This window comes from Macrobrachium rosenbergii, chromosome 36, assembly GCF_040412425.1.
Source record: "Macrobrachium rosenbergii isolate ZJJX-2024 chromosome 36, ASM4041242v1, whole genome shotgun sequence".
Classification (NCBI taxonomy): domain Eukaryota; kingdom Metazoa; phylum Arthropoda; class Malacostraca; order Decapoda; family Palaemonidae; genus Macrobrachium; species Macrobrachium rosenbergii.
In genome coordinates, this window is record NC_089776.1 from 18,942,919 (window position 1) to 18,959,159 (window position 16,241).

At 36.2% G+C, this 16,241-nt stretch overlaps 1 protein-coding gene across 2 annotated transcripts in view; it reads right to left on the reverse strand.

The window, feature by feature from the left end:
* Positions 1-10,094: 10,094 nt before the first annotated feature.
* Positions 10,095-16,241, reverse strand: part of LOC136825001 (uncharacterized) — a 41,712-nt gene continuing 35,565 nt past the window's right edge. For both annotated transcript variants that reach the window (XM_067080998.1, XM_067080997.1), the window contains 3 exons: positions 13,257-13,401; positions 10,893-11,033; positions 10,095-10,686 (listed from right to left, as the gene is read on the reverse strand). In XM_067080998.1, coding sequence (XP_066937099.1) covers positions 10,592-10,686; positions 10,893-11,033; positions 13,257-13,401 — 381 coding nt within the window. In that variant the 3' untranslated portion in view covers positions 10,095-10,591. The remainder of the gene's footprint in view (positions 10,687-10,892; positions 11,034-13,256; positions 13,402-16,241) is intronic.

The following is a 16,241-nucleotide window of genomic DNA, read 5'->3' on the forward strand; positions in this document are numbered from 1 at the left end:
AGAGGGAAATGGCTAAATTATCAAACTCTTTACCCGTCACTTCCACACCATACAGTTCTAATAGAGCAAATAGTTCAAACATTAACACATTTATTACAGTAGACAGAGCAGACATATCAATGACACCACATAATGACCCAGCTTCACTACTGACACACAATTTATCAAATAATACACAGCCAGTCATGTCCTATAGTCCATTCCAAGGCAATAACACAATCAATATGTATATATATAAATGTGTGTGTGTGTATATATATATATATATATATATATATATATATATATATATACACACACACATATATATATATATATATATATATATATATATATATATATATACATACTGGTTTCAGCATAAATCACGCCAATTTTTCTGAATGTTTTTGCACTTTTACGTGTAGACCTTAAAATGATGAGTATTTTCCAGACGCTTTGCATCACAACTTTTTCATGGACGAAAGTTCATTTGACTGAGTGAATAAAAAAGTTCACTAACAGTAATTTCCTGAGCGCAACACGGCAGCGACGGGGTGAGATGACGTAGCTTGTTGGAGCCGTTGATAGGAAACATTAATAAAGTGTCAGTGTAAGGATAGTCCCAGAAGTAAATAATTAAAAAATGCGCCACCAAAAATAGGCCTATCTTTCGGTGGTCTCGATATAACGCTGTATGAGCCGCGGCCCACGAAACTTTAAACATGCCCCGGTGATGGCTTGTCCTATATCGTTGCCGGAAGCACGATTATGGTTAACTTTAACCTTAAATAAAATCAAAACTATTGTGGCTGGAGGGCTGCAATTTGGTATGTTTGATGACTGGAGGGTGGATGATTAACATACCAATTTGCAGCCCTCTATCCTCAGTAGTTTTTAAGATCTCAGGGCCGACAGAAAAAGTGCGGACGGACAGACAAAGCCGCCACAATAGTTTTCTTTTACAGAGAACTAAAAACTCAAGCCCCAAAAATCTGCATTCATTCTGCGCCCTGCCAAGTTCATAATGAAAGCCTTTCACACCTCTGAATTTTTATTTGCTAACAACGCTGGTTCCACACTCCTTGGGTATTCTAAGGTCCTGTCCACACTAGCGGGCACTGCCCGATGGGGAAACACTGTTCCCATAACCGTTCCATTATACTGACCGACCGAGTATGGAGCCAGAACGATGCGATTGTCTGGTAACACTGCTTCAGAAGCGAGAGAAAATATAAACAGCTGGAAGTGCCCGACGGGCATGCCCGCTAGTGTGGACAGGGCCTAAGGTCAACAATGATAAGGGCGGCCATTAATGCTCATAATAAAAGGCTTTCCATAATCCTCCGAGTTCAATATATACAAACTACGCCAGTGCCAACTTCCTTAGATCTCTCACGGGCAACGATGCTTTCCATCGTAAGGGTGGATGTGGTATCATGGGGTTACATTGCTTGGGTACTATTTGAGACCTGATTTATTCATAGAAAAACCTATTCGTTTTCTCCGATCCCAAAAGATACACTTAATACGATTTTTTTTTCTTTATTGGCGTTTGAACTGTGAGTTGACCAGTTTCAAGAAAGTTTCGTTTTCTAACAAATAAAAGTTCAGATGTCTTTTTCATATATTTTTACAATGTTTACCGCAGAAAAGAAATCTTTTCCTGTGACGTAGTCCGATAAATGCAGAGTAACCCCGATCTATTGCGTCGATGATAAACTAGTTGGTCGCCTTTCACCTTAAAATTTCTGACCCATCAAGGCCAATCGAAGATTTTTTAAACTCTCATCATAATAAGACTCTTCCACAGGATGCCCATGAACCTTATTGTTATTATTATCATTATTCTTATTTTTTTTTTTCGCTGAACACAATAGTTAATTCATTTTGTGCTTTGTGACTCATTTGAATTTACGTCTTGCTAGCGAGGTCACACAAGAAATTACAGAAGAATCTAAACTTCCTTAAGCCGGAGGTAGATTTGTTGTGCGCACACACACACACAAAATATATATATATATATATATATATATATATATATATATATATATATATATATATATATATATATATATATATGCATCTCCACCTAAAATATTGATAATATTCAGTGTACCCTACCCTGAGGCACTAGATTTGAACCAGAATCGTTCTGTTACACACACACACACACACACACACACACACACACACACACACACACACACACACACATATATATATATATATATATATATATATATATATATATATATATATATATATATATATATATATACATACATATATATACACGAATATTTGCTTAAAGAAACTAGTTATCCAACTACTTCGCACCAGGAGGAACTATCACAGTCAAATTATTAATGCCCACTGGACCTAAAAGCCTAAAAGCCCTCACCCCCGCCCCATTTCCCCACCCCCTCCCAAGGGAATATCTTAGACCACAGTGCATGCGGCTTATTTTGAGACGTCGCCAGCCATCTATATACCGAACCTAACTCTAATCCTTCGATTCTCACGATCGAGAAGGAAAGGTTTGCTTGCTGTCGTGACTGAAAGAAACACCGTCTTGCCCGCTGAGAACGAACTGGGCTGAAGTTAATTCACTATTCACACAATCACAATTTTAATAATAACGACTCATATCAAGTATCACTTGAGATTGCAGTTAGAGTTACTTGACAGACGAAGATCGAACTAAAATGGCAATCTTTGTCACAAGCAATTTCCAAACACGCTCCATTAGGCGGTCAGGCAAATGGACCTGTGATATTTTATTTGGTTTTACACGAATGTTCTTCTTTTCATACAGGCTTTCGACGTTACAGTTAGTTACTTTTACAGTTAATTACTCGCACTACTGTGGTTACAGATCTTGAAGTTGATTATTTCTATTGACCTTGATCACCAGAAATTCTCTCTCAGAAGTTTACCTGACCCTGTTAGAAGGGAAAAAAGTACAAGCTACACTAAGCACTTCTAATGACATATTCCTTCAAGACTTCGTTCAACTCCAATTAATCCGTGTGTAAACATAATTCTTCTTCTCGCTTTTAATCATATCTGCTCTTGGCCAGCTGCTCCCATTCTTCCTTCTGTTATCAAGGATTGAGATTCAGTATCTTTCATAAATGATATCACTTTTTTAAGGACTGCAGATATTTTTTTAGTAGGTGAGATTCCTGTAATTCTTATAGGGATTGTTTTAAACCAAGAATAACTTATCCAACTTTGGGGAAGTAACCTCTCTTTCAGCTTTTCCCAGGGTCTTTATGAAGAAATCAAGAATCGTCACAATTTCCTTTAAAGCATTTCTTTTCCTGTTGTCCATGTCAGCTTTCCCTGTCAGCAAACTTATTAATGTAATCTAGATTTTTTTAAGTTAACTTTATAGTCATAAGCTCTGCATTACACCCGGTCACATTGCACTGAATACACACAGGGTGTTGTATTTTTAAGTGTTTCAGCCAATAAGAAATCTTATTGTATATCTTTTCGTTAGTGACACCACCTTTCACACAAAGTTGATACTCATGAGTTTAACACTCCCCAAATTTATTTCTTCTTCATTAAGATGAGCAACTTCATTCTATCGAGAGAAATTAATACTACGTCTTGAAGGCCAGGAAGACACTGGTCTGAATTACTGACCTTTGATGAATCATTGTCTTCGAAAACTGCTTTTTTTTTCACACTTTTCCTCTGGTAGCAGAATGATGAACAACCATCACATAAGAAGTACTAGTATGCCCTTTATCAGGTAGAACTGAACATACTAGACTTTTTCTGATATATATAATTAGTAAATAATATTACATTAATACAATTTTCAGGAGGTACTTGTAATTTGATTGATTTTAATTAGGAAATTACAATTTTAGATGCAATTGTTCTCTGCGCTTTATGTTAGATTATAAATAAAAATACAATTACTCAAAATTGTGAAATTAATTACAATCTGTTAAATTATAGATACTAATTCATCGACCCCAAGCAAGATATCCTACACGCTACTCCAGATATGTTCACAGGAACCAGCGCTGATTCTGTCTGTGCGCGGAAAGGAAATGAGATGTTTTGTTTACCTATAGAGAAAAGCTAATATCACAGTTGCAAACAAATTGTTTAATTTCAATTCGAAAGTTACACATAAAATAAACGATTCTTGTGTACCTGCTAGAGAGAGAGAGAGAGAGAGAGAGAGAGAGAGAGAGAGAGAGAGAGAGAGAGAGAGAGAGCAAGGCCTGCAGGTTGGTTTGTTAGTTACTTATAAAAGAAAGAAAGATTTCGGTTTATCGTTTGGAGCGAAAAACAAAATACGTGATCAGTCATGATAACGTTTTGCTGGTTACCCATTTGATTTTCATCTGTGCAAGACAACTCCACAATTTTCATATTGATTGTAAATATTAGATATTTTAAATGTTCAACATATTGCAATACCATACAGGTGTTTTAAAATTAATTTCAAGTTAATAATGGCCATTTTCATGCAAAGAAAGTTTCAAGTGCTATTACCAGCGCATATTCTGCTTCATACGTACCATAAATTTGCGCATGCTCAGTAGCTCTTCAAACCTAATAATCTATCAGTGATTCAGTGCTCACGAGAATTACTCGATAGTAATATAGAAGTCAGAGCTGATCTAAGTAAGTTAATAGGTTTCTTGATGGAAAAATAACATTGAAACGTAAAAATCTCTTTTTAGAGTTCATGTTGTTCATGGAGGTTTTAGTCAATGTCCATTTATTACACTAACACAGGGCATCCTGGAAGGATTTCAGCAGCTTGCAATATACTATTTGGCATAATGTTTGCACTGACAATTGCACATATTCTTGGTTATGTAGAATAGTGAATCCCAAGATACTTTAGCCTTCACTAGCTTATTCAAGTTGTAATATTATTGGTTTGGGAGAAATGCCTGGAAAAAACACTCTATATCGACCGAGCCCAAGGAGGTGATAAAGAGATATTTCTATCCAATGAAGATGTGCGTAACATCTGCAAAAGGGCAGGCTTTGCCATAAAGGGGGCTTGCTGCTTAAAGCTCCATTTTAGAGCCTCAGTCAACTAACCACGACCAGCCGTTATCAGACGCCGTGACAGCTCCTTATGAGGTCAGTAAACAGAGTACACCTACGAGGGCAACGGAATCGATTACAAAATAAATTCGAAGTTTCTTCTACATTAGCTCCCTTCCTCGATTTTCCAGATATTTAGAATAGCTCTTTGGAAATCTGACATGAAAGTCCGCTATGCCTTGTTGACATGATCTTTAAGAAGCTTTCTGAATCTAATGGAAAAATAGCTATGGTATTAGAAAATACTATGGAGGAAAGAATGGCCCGGACATAGCAGCCACTTTCGAAAAATAACAGGTAAGGTTAGAGCCCTGTTGATCCTGTGTTCGAGGACAACAGGGTTTTTATTATTTGGTATTTCTTGGAAGTTATACCTGACAGCAAAATTACAGTTCCCAATAATAAGAAAATATTAATGAGTTCTTTTTTCATTATTAGCCACATAAATTGTAGCATCTCGCTTTTCCAACTATAGGGTTGCATCTTGGCCACTGCTGTTTCTATTACTGCAGCTGATAAAACTATTAACAACGATTTAAGAGTTTTGCTGTTCTGGCGACTTCTGTGAAATAATGAATGCTGAGAGAGGAGAGTGACCGAATAAAACAAGAGAGGTATGTTGGTAAGAAAAACAAAACTCTCGTTCAAACAACTCCGACGGCATAGAAGTGACATCTCTCTCTCTCTCTCTCTGCAAAGGCAGTATTGATAGAAACCTTTCAGTTATTCGTGTTTCTTTGAAACTGCTCATGCAACTTCAAAAATTCAATACTGGTTGCTTCGAAGATTGTGTGTGTTTAGAGAGGAAACTGAAATGAACAGTTTATAATCAAAATATTACGCGATGACATTTTTTGAAGTTGTAAGCGTAAAATTAAAAGTAATAGAAAAGGAGTCTATTGATACTTGTTTATGCCCTCGAAGATGTATACACAATGATTCTGGTTTTTTATTCTATCTGTATCAAATCGTAATTAAAAGTTATTTTTTAGTGATGAATTCAGATGAAGATCACGCAGCTCAGTCAAACTCGATGGCTCCTAGACATAGATTTGACCTATTTCTCCGTCTCCCCTCCCAGGCAGCTCTTCGACTATTATTTTAGTGAAAATTTAATGGAGCCTCTGACTTCTATCCGTATTTTGGGAGATCATGTTTCTTCAAACTTGTCCGGGAAAGACCTCATACACAAATGGCTAAATTACACGTAAAAATTTGTGCACGCTGTGTAGACTCACTGACTTCTCTTTTTGGCTCGTTCGTTAAACTTGATGCAAGACTTATTCGTTTCTATTTGGGGAATATGTTTTGCGTTTGGGAAACCCAGCTTTTCTCTCCCTCCTCGGTAGGGCTGAATCTGGACAGTGACTACGCTTTTACCTCGCTTCTCGATTCTCTTCTCTGTGCAAATTGGCCTCAAGATGGCTACTCTCTCTCTCTCTCTCTCTCTCTCTCTCTCTCTCTCTCTCTCTCTCTCGTTTCTGAAGGTACTATTTTAGCTGCTCACCGCAGAAATCAAAGGGAGAGTTTTTCATTCTATTCTGAAATTTTTGCAACTCCCTATAGTCACCCTCTTCCAACATTTCCTCTTGACACTAGGAACTATGCAATAGGTATTTTCTGTGCCTTTCTTTCCTTCTTCTGCTAAGCTTTGGAATCTCCTCCTAGCTTCTGCTTCTGCTGACTCCTTTCCATGGTGTCTGTTGTCATTAGCAGTTCGGCAACTTACCACACGCACATCACAAACAGGTTAGAAGTATGTTAACAACCGTAATTGGAGAACGAACCTTTGGCAAATGCTAGTGGAGGCTCTGTTCAAGGAGAGATGCCACCACTAGACCTTCCCGGGAGTGCTTTACCAGATGACAACAGGGCACCCCAGCAGGGATGCCCTTCTCTGGGGCTAGATTCCCAGGAAGGAGGCAGGGCTCCTACGAAGCCAGGAAGCAGTACAAGGAAAGGGCCTCACCCTTGAGGGGCTCTGCAGCTCTTTCCCTAGGCGTGACTTCCCATGAAAGTCATCCTCACGGTAGCCATTTTAGGAATCCTCTGGAGAATGCTGTCCAGGTGTGTATCCTCCCACCTATAAAAGGCAGCCATGGAAAAATGGCTTCCAGCTGGATGAAGTATCCTGGCTCTCTTGGGGAGGCAGACCACCTGGTCGGGCAGAGTCCTAGGGAATTAAGGGGAAGGCAGACCCAAAGAAAGGCCTCCTTACCAGACGTGCCCAGGATTCCCCTTTTTAAAGGTAGCCCTAAAGAAAGGACTCCTAACTGGCTGCACAAGTAGCGAGCTTTTTAAGTACTGAACTGAAGTGCTTCAAGAAGTAACACGATGTTTCTCAATGCAGGCAAACCTGCTTGTGAACAGGTGTTTTGATTCTGATCATAATACGTAATTATCATCATTCTCGTTACTATTATGTGTCGTTACTCGTACGTTTGATTAATACATTTTGGAGAAGTAAATATAGAATAATCACTGATTTTTCTTTGCTTCTGAGTATCATCCGGAAAACTATTATATAACTGATAGAAAACATAATTTGTTAGATGTATCATCGCCACATTGAATGATATATTTCTGCTTGTTATGAACTGCTATATTTTCGTGTATGCCTGCTAGTCAACCTAAATAGAATGTCCTTAATTTATAAAGAATCTACTTCATTTCAGTTATTTGCCGACGGATACTTATTATCATATGGCTTATTAATAACTTGATTCAAAACTTATTACGTATCATTCGTTTCGAGAACGACGAATAAATGCATGAGCAATGGAGCATACAAACATACACTATGGTAAACAGAGAAGAAATTAATTTTCTATACATATTTCCTATTTTAAAGCGTATTCACATGTGTGCACGAAAGATTTACACAGTATTTCAGACACTGTTAACAAAATGTTAATGATTAACTCAACTTGTTAAGATTTATAGATCCTGAGAGTTTTCCATGGATTTTATGGGCATTCCCAAGGAGTGATAAAGGTGGCCATCTGAAAGAGTTAACTTGTATGTATACGTCCCTTGATTTTAAATGAACATGGATTGATGAAGCAAAATTGTTTGATGTAAATAATGCGATTATTTAACGTCAACTGGAGGTGGGGATAATATCTAGTAGCCCCTTCTTGGATATGCCCATGGAATATGTCGAGAGAGCTTCTGCGAGAGTATTTAATGCATTGTTTAAAAGATCTTTGTGTGAGACTTCTGGTGCGCTGGTGTGAGATATGGGATTTTATCTTTATCCCACTGGTATGCTGCTGCAAGTTGGAGATGTGACAATTACTAGCGTTTTAAGACAATGTTGTCCTAATGTTCATGTTGTAGCTCTGCAACGGCCACGAAAAAAAATTGACAACAGTGCAAATAAATTATATTTATTCATCCACAACCTGTCATTGGAAAAAAAATCCCTGGGATGGACCTTTATGGCATGCTTGGTGAAGTACGAGATTTCCAACCGTTGCCCCAGCATTGTTTTTGCACCTGTTGTTCATTGATTAATATTAGTTTTAAGGACATGTCTCACTTCCACAAGACACGGCTTCTGGAGACAATGAACTAGATTGTTTTTTTGTGTTCAGCAGAAGACGGTAGACACGAAGATTTCATTTTGCAGAAATTAGATTTGAGAATCAAGCAAAGAGTTTAGGGGTTGATGTTCTAGAGAAAGCATAATGAGCATAATGTCTCGTGAACATGCGTGTTTTTCAAAATCGACAGACAGGCAAACAGACAGTTGTGGTAAAAGTAATATACAAACGGGGGAATGGCACAGTAAATATACGGGTAGAGATAGCAATATGTGAAAGGGAAAATTTTGAAAAAATGAAGTAAGACAGGGATGCTTAACCTCAATGAAAATCGCTTGTCTTCAACCAGCATACTGGAACTCGCGTTCATATTTAGTTTTATTTCTAAGTAACATATCAGCAGAGTCACTTTTACCACTTCTGTTAGCATGAACGCCTTTTCTGTCATTTTTAAAAGCTTACTAACACCTATAGGTACATATAAGAGGGAGAAAGAGACTTGGACACCGGAAAAGCGGTCAGTACAAAATGTAGACTTTACATTGATACTTCTTTGGTAATAATGTTTTATTCCTTAACAGAGTTGAAAATTAGGGAACACAGGCCAATATAAAATCTTACTTTTTATGCAATTTCAGTTATTTTATTCCCAAATCTTATCAAGCAAGCTCATTGTTCGATATGTCTCCGTTAGTCTTTCATTTGCTTCCATCTCAAGAGAACCAACACTGAATGTCACTGTACCTGAATATTTGAAAAATTCAACCTCATTCTCCAGCTTATGTTGTTTCATCCCTTTGTGCACACGCTTCACTCATTTCTTCCCCTTTTTTCTTAAACCTATTGAAGTCCCAGCTCTCTAGATATGTGGTATAATCTATTAAACTAACTTATGGAGTAATGTGTGTCCTTAGTTATTTCAAAATCACTGTAGATATTTCCGTAAGATGTTTTATTATGAGGAAAAGGATAGTTAGACCTCTGATACTGATAACTCTTCCATATTGCTTTCCTAATAGTACTTTTTCAGATATTGTGACTTACATTATCAAGCATAATAGCATGTCTTAGTGGAGTTTTAAGAATTCCTGTAACTACGCAAAATCTCTGCCACATTTTCCTAAACTGGTTCCCAATGGAAATTCTAGAAATATTTTACCCCAGTATATGATTCTTCCTGATATTTTTTCTTCTGTAAGCTTTGGGATCTTTTCCATGTGTCTTTAAGTATAAGATTGTAATAACAGAATAGATTTGTTATTTTTTGTGTGATTTATTAGTTCATTTAGTTGGTTAATAAACTTGGATAAATAGGCCTAAGGCTTAACGTTAGTTCGGCCACCAATAACACCAAACCAACAAGTCAAGGTTGGATATATAACTTGATGCCAAGGATCTCCTAGGTACCGTGAATGTCCCTTCCTTGCTAGATTTTGCTTTTTCTTTCGCTTTAGAAACAGATGAATAAAGCTGGCTTACTGAAATCCGTCGTTATTGTAATTCACAAGTTTATTTCATTTTAGCATCACTGCTTTAATGTAGGTTCATTAATAATTGCAGAGGTGTTTGTTTCGTACTTTTTGAAGAGTCGTAAACTGAGACCTTCATGCTGAGGAAGGAATATATACAAAAGGCATCAGAAAATTATGCCGCACACTTTAGGCTTAGTTCCTAAAAATTAATACAAAAATAAGAAAAAACTCTAAACTTATATAAACTTACAAAGTAACTGCAGAGCAGTACAGTCTTAAACAACCACTCCGGACGGCATCAACATGCCTCACAACTTGAGTCCTGAAGTGAAAGGTGAGGCTCTTAACATAAAAATCGAATTCTAATATATTCTCTTCATTGAAATCTTACTCTGGTGATATCAAACTCGTTGATCTTTCAAGGAAAGTGTCAAGAGTAGCATTTTGTCTCCCAGCGTTAATGCTAATCCTGTAGCAGAAAAAGCCTAAATTTCCTAGGCCAACCTATTCGCAAGTAGTGTACCAGTATAGAAGATCGACCGAGTATATGGGTTGTGTTGATGACGTGAATTGCGAATTGAGCTTCAGCCAGCATGTGTCTGCGAATGACGACAACAGCGGAAAGGTTAAATGTAGATGAAACGATTCTCTGCTTTTAATGATATATTGGCCAATTTGTTGTCTAAATGACATTATAACTGAAAATCAAAACTGAGTACCGTTTTATACTGATCTTAAAAGGCATAACATAACGTAAGTATTACCTATGTTTATTGATGGCAATTTGATGATAAATTTTTCTCACCTATATATTTTCTGCAGATCATCCCGATGCAGTTGTAATTCATGCACTGCTGCAAGGCTTCGTAGTAAGTTCCAGGGTGATTTGAATAAGCAGAATCCTCTCCCTGATAGTCCGTGTCGTACATAATAACCATCTTACAAGCTGAAAGAGATAAAAAGATGGATTTCACCATATACCATATTATACCTTTTCCACTCTCTAGATTTGGGATCAGTTAGCTAACCCCATACCATTTTCTATGTTGAGTTCAACCTATTAACTACAGAATTCCTTGCTAAGGCCAATAATTACCCAGTAAAATTTGATGCAGTGGCATCCCATCCCATCTGGAATTTGAATCAGGACCTATTGGTGGTGAGTCAGTTATCTAACCAACTAGGCTTTGTCTTCGTTCTGGCTAGTGTTTATGGACCGATGCCATTCTTTTCTTGATATATATATATATATATATATATATATATATATATATATATATATATATATATATATATATATATATATTAGTATATATCTACCAAAACAAATTATGAGATGATCAGTTCAGTGAGTTAAAAACACTTGAAAAATTTCATGAAAAACTGTGACTGCAACAAGTGATTAAGTTGAGAAGAGGAAAGAATATCTGTTTACATTATCTATATCTACTGTATATCTATATCTATCTATCTATATATATATTTATATATATATATATATATATATATATATATATATATATATATATATATATATATATATATATATATATATATATATAGAGAGAGAGAGAGAGAGAGAGAGAGAGAGAGAGAGAGAGAGAGAGAGAGAGAGTCTTTTTCCTTGATAGGGATGTTCCCTAAGAGGAAACAAGAATCACTGCGACGTTCATATATTTCAATTAGCAAATCATGTATGAAAGCCCTGTTTCAAAGACTTCCTAAAAATAAGTTTCTGTTCGCACCTAAATAAAAGGTTCGACAGCAGTACGTCGAATGCCCTATGTAAACTTTACCATTTAGCTCTACATTGCATATATTCTCTCGCCTCCTTGATGTTGGGGCCCTCCTTTCCAATACCTCCTTCACTCCTACACAGTCTTTCCTAGGTCTCCCTGTCCTCTTCCTTCCAAATATTTCTTGTAGGTATCCCGCATTTCTCAACTTTTCAGTTGTTTTTATGACATACTATGCAAACTTCAAACTCTACAGTATCAATCTCTTTACTTTCATTTGTGTTTAGCATCCGCCCTTTGCTCTTATAAAGACAGAGTTGGTTACTAAGGACACTGCATGTTTCATCTTCCTTATTTGCACAATTCCTTCTACTTTGAATGCTTTAACTATTCTATGACTTACCTCTTCTCTCATTCTACCTTTATCTGGTCTGTTTACTACGAAACTCTGACAAGAATCTGTTGCTTCAATTTTTCCTTCTTCCAAACAAACAGTCATTGCTCTACCTTCTTGGTTTTCCTGTGCTCTTATAATACTATTCTAAGTCACATTTACTCTCAGTTTTTCACCTTGCGACCACTTTCAAACTTTTTTTAGCAATCTCTACAGTTTATCTTCAATACCTCCAATAAACATTGTCCCATCAACAAACATCAGCTAGTTTGTATCCTATTCACAACACATTTTTTTTTATCCCACAATCCTGCAATTTAATCTACTTGCATTTTCACAGACTAATTTAATAGCTCCGTCCAAAAAGTTATTAATAGCCTCAGAAACATAACATATTTTTGTTTCAGACCCATTTACACCAGTCATTCTCCCTCCTACAAATTCTATCATATACTTTTCTCCCATCACAAAATCTTTCTTTTCGTCTCGCCAACTTATTCTGCCATAAGCTTTATCTAGGTCCAAGTATGACACATATAGAATACTCCCTTTACTTCCCGACTTCCCACATGACGATTTCCTAACAAACAGTTGATCCACGCACACCTTTCCTTGTCTATAGCCTATTAATCCCTCTGTCAACTGCCCTACTTTCTAAAAGTCCAATCATAAACTTTCCCATGGTTATGCCTTATAAATCTTACGGTTGTCTGTTACCTCTATTGTCCATTCATTCAAAAACTTTGCCTCACCCAGACATGCCAAACATACCCAGGTGGATAGCTCAATTGCATTTTCACTTTTGCACTACATCATCTCACTTGTAGTTCCATTAACTTCTGGAACCCTACATTGCCTCTAAAACAAAAAGAGCCTCAAAACGCTTAACATTTTGAACTTTCATGAAAGCTGCTTCAAAATTATGTTGTTAGCTGTCACATACAGTTATACATTGAAGAGACGGAGGTATTCAATTAGGCAAAAGAAAGATTCATTCACGAAGGAAGAAGGTATCAGTAAGATAAAGATTGTTACTTACTCTTCCCTTCGTCGTGTCTCGCTTGGACCCACGGGTGAGGCGAACAAGCAAAACCATCAAGCGAGAAGTCGTACCTTTTGTAAACAGGCTGCTCGTACTGAACATAAATGCCTCCGTTGGGACAGTAATCACTTGCATTCTTAGGCTGCACGGTGGAAGAGAAAGTGTTCTGTCTGTTTATCAACAATTGTGGAAATACTTCAAGGTATTAAAGTGACTAATCCTTGGTGAAAAATATGTATGTCCAGCGTTTTTGTGGTATTCAGATAGTAACATATAAAACTCTACGTTATTTGATAGAAAATAAAACGAAAATAAAAATCATTGATTAAATGGAAGCCTTAGATTTTTTTAAACAGTTGAATTTCTGCATAAGATTTAAATTTTTGCTCTATGTATGTATATAGGGAAATGTGTTTCATTTTAAATTTACTGTGCATATTCAGTCATAGTGTGATGAAGGAAAGAGATGCTACAAAGTGGTACTAGGACGGTGACAGAGATGCAAAATCACTGCAGTCAGCAGATATTTCAATTGCTTCAGCTGTTTTGGCTTGATGAACACACAATATTGACGCTGATATGTGAGGCAGCCGACCGAGTTGGTATGCAAGTACGTAAGTTCGTGCATTAGAAAAATGGAGCTTGTGTGTCTAATTGTGCCAAAAGTTAGGTCTGACTGATTATTAACTAAGCGAGAGCGATATCGTCCAGACGTGGCTTTGTGTGTTTCGATCTCTTAGAAACCGGCAGTTAAGGTAAATCCAGACTTCTCTTTTTTTTGTGTGGACTGTGAACTCGTGAATTTACCATATCCAAGACACTTATGAATTTGTGGGGAGAATTGGACATAGTCATTTATGTCACTTTAGTATTATATTTTATTGTGTTCTGATTTGACATTGGTTAACCATGCATTTTAGATTTTCATTATTATGTCATATACTTGTGTACTGTATTTGTGGGAGATTACGGTTTGTTTCATTTTCGACAGATGTCTGTGGTGTTGCTGTGGTGATAGAGAAAGGACACTGCAATCTTTGCAGTTTAGTGGTTGTTTCAATGTGGTTGACTTTAAGACTAGACGTATAATGTCTAAGATGGAATGTGTGGGAGTTTTGAGTGAAAAAGGCTTTTAGCCAGAGTAAGGTTAAATCTTGAGTTAGACTGTTTTGACTTGATAATTCATTTACAATGCATTTTAATCTTTTCTTTGTTAATTCATTATTTGTTGGGTTTGTTTGATAATAAATCTATTTATGTAGGAAAGATTGTGTTTCCTTAGAGTATCCATTTTGAGGATGGTGTTGGAGAGAAGAGAGATGTGCGGGTTGAGTGCCAGAGAGAGAGAGAGAGAGAGAGAGAGAGAGGGTTGCGGGTTACCACGTTTTCTGAAGTTAGGCCGCAAAACACGTCACGTAGCATTTCTAAAGAAATGTTGAATCTGTAGGTGTAACATATGTATGTGCGACATGCATCTGGAAACCATTTTCCCACCCACGTCATTTCAAAATGAGTCAAATCCCACAAATAAAGTCACTTATTTCCAAAAATTTTATGCATGGCTTTCCTTTTAAGTTATCTAGGGTTAAGCGAGGCTGGCTTGTCATTATATATATATATATATATATATATATATATATATATATATATATATATATATATATATATATATATGTATATATATATATATATATATATATATATATATATATATATATATACATTATACATATATATATATATATATATATATATATATATATATATATATATATATATATATATATATATATATACACATGCAAAAACACACACATATGTATAAATATATACATACATATATATATATATATATATATATATATATATATATATATATATATATATATATATATATATATATAAATGATGAGCCAGCTTCCCCTAACTCTGTAGATAACCCAAAAGGAAAGTCACACACACAATTTTAGGAAATCAGTGACTTTATTCATGAGATATGACACATTTTGAAATGACATGTAGGTGGAAATGTAGTTGCAGGTGGTCGACTGTGCACCCAGTCAGGACTTGGCAACAGACATTGCGAGTGATGTACAAGCACATATCTGCAAGAGCCTTGCATGATTAGCTGTCGAACTTGTCAACTGAACATGGGTTTAAAAAGGAAGCTTAGAAGCCTAACCTTGCAAAACACTTGATGGGGAACACTTTAAGGTCAGCCAATTTAAAGAGACACATAATTGGAAAGAGAAAGATATGTAAATGCACATGGAAAAAATTTTCTTACAACAGGAAGCTGAAAGTGAATATTTCTAATCCAGTATAAGACCTCTTTGATGAGACACTCAAAAAAATACCAGCTAATTTTATCGATTTATATAACTTTTTTGTAATATTTTTTTTACTTTATATTGCAAAATTGCAATTACAGTTATCATTTTATTGTAAAAGATAAGAACTAAAAATAGCAACATTCCCTTAGTAAATTCATGGGCAAATATTACACCAGAGGTACTAGAAGGGGCAGCTGTAGCGTCTTTCTTCTTGAATTCTCAGGTAAGCCTGTTATTCCAGCCAGACACTGAACTAAGTGAGTGTTGCCATAAGAGTTCCCATATTGGTATTTATGGTCCTTACCAGTCATTTGAATTTTCTCCCAGCAAAACTCATTAAAAAATCACGGCACGAAATAAGAATTACCATACAACGTGCACTGGAAGTCACCTTATGTCATTTTTGTGCATCAAAGGATGCATGCTTCTGCCAAGGGGTTAAAGGTCTCCCTACTCAAAGGAGCGATATGTCACCACGGGTATTTTACAAGTAATTTGACCTATTGCAAGTAGCAGATTTTAAGATGGATATGCAACCATTCCACATCTTTATGAGGCTGATGCCTTTTGGAATGCTCGCATGGTACAGGATTGTAAATGAATGGAATAAAAATAAATAGAATATTGTACAAAAGAAGTATTTAAAGCA